The sequence below is a fragment of the Saccostrea cucullata genome, unplaced genomic scaffold (assembly GCF_032062105.1).
Source record: "Saccostrea cucullata isolate Sc308-1 unplaced genomic scaffold, CSIRO_AGI_Scuc_v1 ctg590, whole genome shotgun sequence".
Taxonomy (NCBI): domain Eukaryota; kingdom Metazoa; phylum Mollusca; class Bivalvia; order Ostreida; family Ostreidae; genus Saccostrea; species Saccostrea cuccullata.
In genome coordinates, this window is record NW_026928156.1 from 705 (window position 1) to 9311 (window position 8607).

At 34.4% G+C, this 8607-nt stretch overlaps 1 protein-coding gene across 1 annotated transcript; it reads left to right on the forward strand.

The window, feature by feature from the left end:
* Window positions 1-4717: 4717 nt before the first annotated feature.
* On the forward strand, window positions 4718-8191 carry LOC134276628 (uncharacterized). Its single transcript, XM_062758872.1, has 4 exons — window positions 4718-5192; window positions 5442-5529; window positions 5853-5974; window positions 6485-8191. Exons 1-4 carry the CDS (start codon window positions 4718-4720, stop codon window positions 7072-7074), a joined length of 1275 nt encoding a protein of 424 aa, XP_062614856.1. The 3' UTR covers window positions 7075-8191.
* The last annotated feature ends 416 nt before the right edge of the window (window positions 8192-8607 follow it).

Sequence of the window (8607 nt, forward strand, 5' to 3'; positions counted from 1 at the left end):
TATATTTTTTAACTATATTCATTGGAAATGAAATGGTGAAAAGTGGAAATAAAGAATCATCTTAATAATAGTCCGTCTAGTGCGTCCCACAAGTACTATGGAGTTGATAATGAAAAGATACTAGAGTTCTTGACAATATCTATCTATTTTTTGGAGATCAGGTCTCAGGATCATGAAACAGACTTACACTTAAGGTTCATTGATACTCTGATAAGAGAGATAACTCTTAATGACATAAATGACTATCATTCCTTTATAGATTTGTCAAGTTGAAGTGTCTTTTTTGTCCAATTTTGACCCGCAAGCTATGCTATGATTGTTTCTATTTTACTTATAAAATATATTTCTTTTGGAAAATCATTAAGCTAAAAGCAACATTTCATATGATTGAGCAGAGGGTTTATGAACCTTAAGTCAAATTTTTAATCGCCTGTAAAATGTTTATTAATTATTGAAAGAATCTCTAATTTTGCAGATAACAACACTTTTGTTAAGCAATATTTAATTTTTGTCTACTCGACTTAATCAAAATTCTAGTACAACGTGAATATTTTGACTTAAGTTAAAGATGTTTCATGATCCTGGGACCAGTCTTCCAAGAATCTGTTGCAACTTCATTGGAATTCAGATGAATTTTAATTGTGCTCCTTTAAAGTTGACCTGTTTTTATATTGATATGAGCAGATTTAATTCAAAACCTTTTCCTCGAGACAAAAACCTCTGCAATGTCCTGCAATTTGTCATTTCGTAATATAAGGACTTTTATCAATCTACAATAGTGCTTTTATTTATATGCCACCTAGATATATCCCAGTGAAGTGGAAGTAAATGACTCCATAGAGTCTGTTACATCTGTTTTATATTTGGATATTTATCCGGTTGCTTTCATTTAAGAAATAAGGTATCATTTTTGTGAGTGTTATTGGGATGTAAAACGGGTTGGTCACGTGATCAAATCCCATAAAGCCCGAAGGGCTTTATGGAAGATTTGATCATGTGCCAACCCGTTTTACATCCCAATAAAACTCAAAAAATGATACCTTATTACTTATATTTACATTTGTGACTTATTCATACTTTAAATTAGCCTGGTTGTGACTTTTAACGTGTGAAATGCATTATTTTTCAAACCCAACGGCATGTATGTAATCCACTGAACGCGTGTCGACCCTTTATGACGTCACTGAGAAATTACGTCGAACGTTTATCCATACGCACATCTATGACCTCTTGACCCCGTACCTGTATTTATACATTTATAAATACGCTTGCTTTCAGTAGTGTTATATAAAGGAAAACATTTGCAAATGTAAATATTGATATGTAAGCTCAATATATCCTAGTGAACTCGAAATATAGACCATAGAGTTGGCCCCATATATTTGGATATTTTACTTACAAGATGTTAATGTATAATGATTAACCAACAACTAAACTCTATGAAAAATGGACAGACGTCTACTTTTCCATTGTCGACCTTACCTAAAAATATAGCAATACTAATCTTTCACCATCACCTGTATATGATATTGATTTAACGGTACGATAAAGTTTGTTTTTAATAGGATTTATCTTAAAATGAATTATTTTTGTTTTGATTGGTCTCCTTCCTATGTCTTTTGGCCTTCCAGTTTTTTTATCGGCATAATCTTTTTCACTTTCATGAAATATATGGAGATAACAAACATTATTATATGGTTGAATAATTTCCCTCTCTCTGATTGGCTGAGATCCAACAATGTTAGAAAAATAATAAGTTTTATTATATGATTGAATAATTTCCATCTCTCTGATTGGCTGAGATCCAACTATGTTAGAAAAATACTATGTTGTATTGACCTGCACGTGACGTTCCAGGTCAATACAAGGATTTATTTCCACTACATTGATCTAAAAATAGATTGGGAAATTCCAAATTGATACAAATTGTTTTGGAAAGCTATTTAAACAACTATGATTTTTTTTCATGTGAACAGAACATAAAGAATAATATTTTAGGGTGAGGGTGGTAAGAGGGGATGCAGGGACCCCCCTCCAACACTTTTACTGAACAACAATTTTTTTAAAACTTTTTGACAGTCTTTTTTTCCTGATAATACTCCTTCCTTACAAAATCTGTCCTATAAAATAGACTGACATTATATATTTTTTCATGGCAACTAAAATTGATTAAAAAAAAACATTTCAAATTGATACGACTGGTAAGGTTTATTCACATTTTAATTCTGCTTCTCTCTTGTATTTGGCTAGGACTTAATTAAATGCAAACAAGTAATGAGATGTATTATTTTTTTATCAGTGAATCATATAATAAAACAATTATTGCTGTTTTTTCGGTCAATACAATGATTTAGCCATCTTCGAAGTACAATATTCACCTCGCCCTTCGGGCTCGGTGAATATTGCACTCCTCAGATGGCTAAATCATTGTATTGACCTCAAAAAACAGCAATAATTGTATAATATTGACCTACTCATGACCTTCCAGGTCAATATAAGGAATTATTGCAGGTCAATATAAGAAATTATTCCCTGTTCCAAATTTCCTTTAACAATGTGTTCTTGTTGAAATTTCTCGTTAAAACTTTCAATAAAAGCAAAAACAGTCTTGTAGGAGTTTGCTATCGTTTAATCATATAATAAAACAGTTATTGCTGTCCTTGTCATGATCGGGAAATAACGGAGAAATCCGTCGTCAATTCAGGAGTGAAGTCACATCTGCAGTGTGCTCCTTGTTATAACTGGGAAATAACAGAAAAATCTGTCGACAATTCAGTGTGTAAATAATGGCCTAACAATTAGTATGAAAAAGTCAGTCAGCGTTTGACTTAGTGATAGATTGTAGTTACTGACAAGGTCATTGTATCGAACATAGAACTTACGAAATGATGATTATAAATGGGATTGCTAATTTGACTTGCTAAACTCACATCGACTTCAAAGTCCCTGTCTTTCCAATGCAGTGGCAAATGGTCTCTGTATTCCTCGTCTTTCTTGTGTTTTTACTAGAAATCTGTCTGAAAGTTTATCTTTCACATCTTGCTGAACATGTTTTATAAATTAAATCGTTTTAATGATTGAATGCATATATTTCCAAGCTTTCTCACTAACCGAGATCCAAACTTCAAGAAATGATACTATTACACATGTTTACATGCGCGAGAGACCTTTCTAAAAAAGAAAAAAAATGTGTAATGTATATTTTTCATTATTTTCCAGAGCGTGACTAGATGTGTGCTATTAAAATGACTTCTCAAAGACAACAAAGTTATTTTTGTAGAATGATATCCATTCTAGACCAAAAATTTGTTGTTTTTACAAACAAATTCCTTTCAACGACCATATATTTGTGAAACGCTACACTTCTGTTTCATATTAGTATATTTTACTTAAAAAGACGTTAATGGCAAACTAACAACCAAGCTGTATTATAAACGCGATGACTTGATCTTTACAATCGTCAACTTACCTTACTTATGCAGTAATATACCTTCATCAGCTGCATAAGGAGTTTATGTATCTCAGTTGATTCGATACGCAAGCGCACGTATGAGTAATTTCTAAAACGAGGGAAAATATTGCCAAACAAGTTGTTGAAGCAAGAAAATCAGCAGTCTTGTTTAAAGTCATCATTTTGTAAGTTCTATAGTCGATACAATGACGTTGACAGCAAATACAATTTATCATTGAGTCAAATGCTGGCTGACGTTTTTCATGTATGAACAATTTCTAAAACTAAGTAAACTGACAAACAAGTTGATGAAACAAGAATATAAGCAGTCTCGTTTTAAGTCATAATTCCGGAAGTTCTATGGTCGAAACAATAACTCTGTCAGCAAATACAATTAATTTTATCATTGAGTCTAAAGCTGACTGACGTTTTTCATACTAATTGTTAGTCCATTATCCATGCACTAAGTTGACGACGGATTTTTCCGTTATTTCCCGATCATGATCGGGATCAAAATTATGATCAAGGAGCACACGACGGGTATGACCGGTCGGCAGGGGATGTGCACTCTTCCATGGAACTTTATCCCACCTCCCATGTTTTGGAGGTCCGTGTTTGCTCTGCTTCTATTTTGTATTGTTTAATGGACTTTTGATCTTGAATACTAGTACTGTTCGTTATCTCAGTATATTTCATTTAAAAGAAACTACATAGTCCTTTAACAACAACATATTTTTCCAAATACTGTTTCAGTTTGAAATTCAAGTAATAGCAGTTGGAGGGCTAGCGTTGGGTTCGACGGTCGACATGGGATACTTACTCCTCTTTGATGTTTCCAGAGGTTTTTGGCCTTTTGATAACTGTCTATTATCTTTACTTATTTCACTGAACAAAAATATTGGAGAGATTATTACCAATCTACTATCCGTGAATCCTAGGCTTTTTCGGATATTCGAGCAGTATACCTGGGCCGTTTTTGTTTTAATTACTTATTGATTAAAATTTTTATAGGTACACGTACTTACATATTTTTATTTCAATTTTATAAAAATGAAAGACATTTGATGTATTTTCTCTTGATAAGTCAACAAGTTCAATAAACACGGAACCAATTGCTGCAGCACAGAGAGCGAAGTACGTCACACGACTTAATTGGAGGATGAAATTAAAAATATTCTTTGTTGAAGTCCATGTTTGGATATCAAAATCGTGGTGAAACTGAAAGAGTTAACGTCATTAAAAGATCGTATATTATTTATCTTAAAAATGACCACCGATTTGGTAAAAGAGAATATAATGATTCGTGAAGAGAACTTGATCACACCGTCTACACTTGATGCAGGAAATACTACCCCCGGTAACACCACTCCAGACAATCCTGCCCCCGGTAACACCACTCCAGGCAATCCTGCCCCAGGTAACACTACTCCAGGGAATACTACCCCCGGTAACACCACTCCAGGCAATTCTGCCCCCGGTAACACCACTCCAGGGAATACTACCCCCGGTAACACTACTCCATGGAATACTACCCCCGGTAACACCACTACCCCCGGGAACACCACTCCAGGGAATACTACCCCCGGTAACACTACTCCAGGCAAACCTGCCCCTGGTAACACTTCTCCAGGCAATTCTACCCCCGGACCCTTCTCTAGAGTTGATGGGATGTCTTTAGAACCTCACACAAAGGAGACTTGGGTTAGTAAAGGGCCCCAGAACATGCTCATATACCAACAAGGTAAGTTGTTTGAGATTTTATGTTTTACAAAGAGCTGTACTTTCACCAGAATTTCTTATTATCTTTAAGGTACCAATTTATAGAAAGTTGTATATTTTGGCAATTACTAAATGAAGATAGAGCGGTACAAGATAATAATTTTTTTAACAGTTGTAGATAATAGAATTTTCCAAGTTAACAATTTTCAATTCATTACAAACCGTTTTATCTAAGTTTGTGACTGATTATATATTTTTTATTTCATGACAGATAACGGTCAAATTTGGGCAATAATAGGTTGTGTGATGACTATTGGAAACATAATTGCAGCATTGGTTATCTACACTTACAAGAAAAGGTAGAGAGAGAGAGAGAGAGAGAGAGAGATTTTGATATATAAATATATCAAACTATACAATACCAGGAAATAATATATGAAACATACACGGCTTTATAAATGTATAGATATCAAATCAATAAGGAAATGTATTAAAATAAACTGTTGCAAATTACTTTTATTATCATTTATTAGCATCAGTCAAAGTCTCAAAGGCGATTTTACAACTACCGGTATTTCAATTTTAAAGAAAGAAAAGTTTTTTACAAATTATTTTATTTTTAATATCAAAATGCTTTATAAGGAACAGGATGGTGAGATACTTTGATATTATTTTTTCACAGGAAACGGAGACTTAGACAAAGGGGGATAACTCAAATTGCTGGCAGTGTTCCAAGTGATTCTCATTACACCCTGCCCACCAATGCGGATCCCCACTATCTTCAGATCATGGACAACCCAGAAGGTACAAAGAAAAGGCTCATCCTAGGTTTCTTAAAGTTTTAATTCAGCGCCATTTCTTATGTATTTCCCGAGCTTAGGTTTGAACAATTGTTCAAATTAGAGTTCAAAGTCACTTTGTTGTAATTAAAAAAAAAATTAAGCAATCATTTCCGATTGCCTTAATAGGTCTTTTGAGAGATACTTTGTCTCCCTTAATATGGACTTAGAAATATACAGTTCATTTTTCTTTTGAATTCACAATGTTCAAAGTTTCTTTGCGAATATAGAAAAACTCTATGCCAGTTATAACAAAGAGCTACTCTCTTGCACCTTAAAGTCACAATTTTTAAGATATATTCTGCTAAGTTAAGTCTATCTATAAAAGATGCTATAAACTGCAAACATACAGAAAACAAGCCAAAAATCCAAATTATGGTTTAAAATCTTACAAAAATATATAATTCATAGAATAAATATATTTTGTTTTAAAAGACAAATGACATCCGGTGTAATAAATATTATACTTTTGTAGGTACCTCAGCTAGAAAGAGACAAAACTCGGACAACGATGGTTACCTCACAGCAATAGAACGGAACTCTGAGAAGAATTCTGGATACACAGATATTGTGCATTTCTCCAGCAGTCAACGGTCTAACTCCTACCAGGAAATCGCTGAAGTTAACGAGCTATCATTATCTCCCCATTTTCCAGTTCATGGCACGCGCAGTTTGGATCCGCCGATGCGTATACACAAGAGACGAGACAAATATCTTGTCAATATCAATATTCCGTCCGATCCATTGGAGGAAAGTGTCAGAAAGAGCTACGTCTTGTCGCCAGAACTGATGGACGAAGGACTTTTCGAGTCTCTAAATAACTTTACAAAGTATTTCACATCTTTAAGTGTCAAGAAAAATAAAGAAAACTCTTACTGTGATGAAGACAGTACATCAATTGATGACATTACAGAAGAAGAATTGGATTTGAAAGAAACGAAATTCAAAGAACATAGGATGAAAAACACAGGGATAAAATCTCAGACATGTGCTCAAAAATCGATGACGAGCACAACATACATCAGGATGACATCAACAGCACTCGAGAATCTCAAAAGGAAGTGAAACAATGTTATGGAAACGTGCCTATTTTCAAGGCTGTGGAACACAAAGAACAAAATGTAAGGAAAAAAGAAGAATTGCCGGTGGATGTACCCGTAGAACAACAAAGTGTCTCTCACTTCATACGGCATCAGAATCGTACTAGATTGAACGAGAAGCTTCGAACCATTGCTTCAACCGACTTTGACCAGTCTTCGGTATCAAGTAGAGGAGTCCTATATAATGAGAAAGTCGGAATGGTGTCTCTACCAAACAAGGAATGTCTTGAAAACAGAAAGACATTGAAAGACACAGAGAGAATAGACAATAAAGATGGCAATCAGATATATACCTTTTCTTCTGAAAGGGTAACTGATTTGAGTAAGGAATCCGGTGGTATAAATGACAATTTAACATTAAAGAAGAGCCAAGGTTTGTTGTTGGCGCCAATGAATTCATTTAACAGTGATCACTCGCTGAACAATTACATCCGGAAGAATGGTATTCTTCTTCCGGTCAAGATCGCAGCAGATGACAATTCAGTAGCCGACAATTCGTACAAAAGAGATACCCTATAATGTGTTGATGAATGTTAACGCTCCATTTGTATGTATTTAAGCCATCAAGGTTAGAATAAAGAAAACCGTCTCAAGGTGTTTGTCTTATAAACATCAAATATGATGACGTCACTCTTCCCCTTCCAACCCATACTGCATTTGAGGTCATGCAGCTCATCATTTAGGTATATCGACGACGTTTTGTCAATTAACAATGGTTATATCCATTCCAGCTCATCATTTAGATATATTGACTGCGTATTGTCAATTAACAATGGTAATTTCCATTCCTATATCGATACGATATATCCCGTGGAAAAGATACCACAGAGTCTGACACATCTGTTTCATACTTGGATATTTTACTTGAAAAAGACGTTAATGGTAATCTAACAACCAAGCTCTATGATAAACGTGATGACTTTAACTTTTCTATCGTCAACTTCCCTTACTTATGCAGCAATATACCTTCATCAATGCATACTGCTTTATATCTCTCAGTTGATTCGACACGCAAGAGCTCTACGTATGAAAAAATTTTAAAACGAGGTAAATTATTGACAAACAAGTTGATGAAACATGAATATTAGCTGTCTCGTTTAAGGTCATTATTTCCTAAGTTCTATGGTCGATACAATAACCTTGCCAGCAAATACAATTTACTATTGAGTCAAATGCTGATTGACGTTTTTCTTTCTAATTGTTAGTCCATTATTTATACACTGAATTGACAACGGATTTTTCCGTTATATCCTGATCATGACAAGGAGCACACTGCGGATGTGACTGGTCGGCAGGGGATGCTCACTCCTTCATGGCACCTGATCCCACCTCTGATGTTTTGGAGGTCCGTGTATGCTCTGCTCCTATTTTTTGTATTGTTTTATGGACTTTGATATTGAATACTGTTCGTTATCTCCATATCCTTTATTATTAGCGTCAGAAATCTTTTTAGCTATTTTTTTTGTTCTGATGCTAAAATAGTTTTATCTTAAAATAT

Coding starts and splice junctions, on each gene's coding strand:
- LOC134276628 (XM_062758872.1), top strand. CDS start 4,718: ATGACCACCGATTTGGTAAAAGAGAATATAATGATTCGTGAAGAGAAC. Junction 5,530..5,852: donor ATCTACACTTACAAGAAAAG/GTAGAGAGAGAG, acceptor ATTTTTTCACAG/GAAACGGAGACTTAGACAAA. Junction 5,975..6,484: donor GATCATGGACAACCCAGAAG/GTACAAAGAAAA, acceptor ATACTTTTGTAG/GTACCTCAGCTAGAAAGAGA.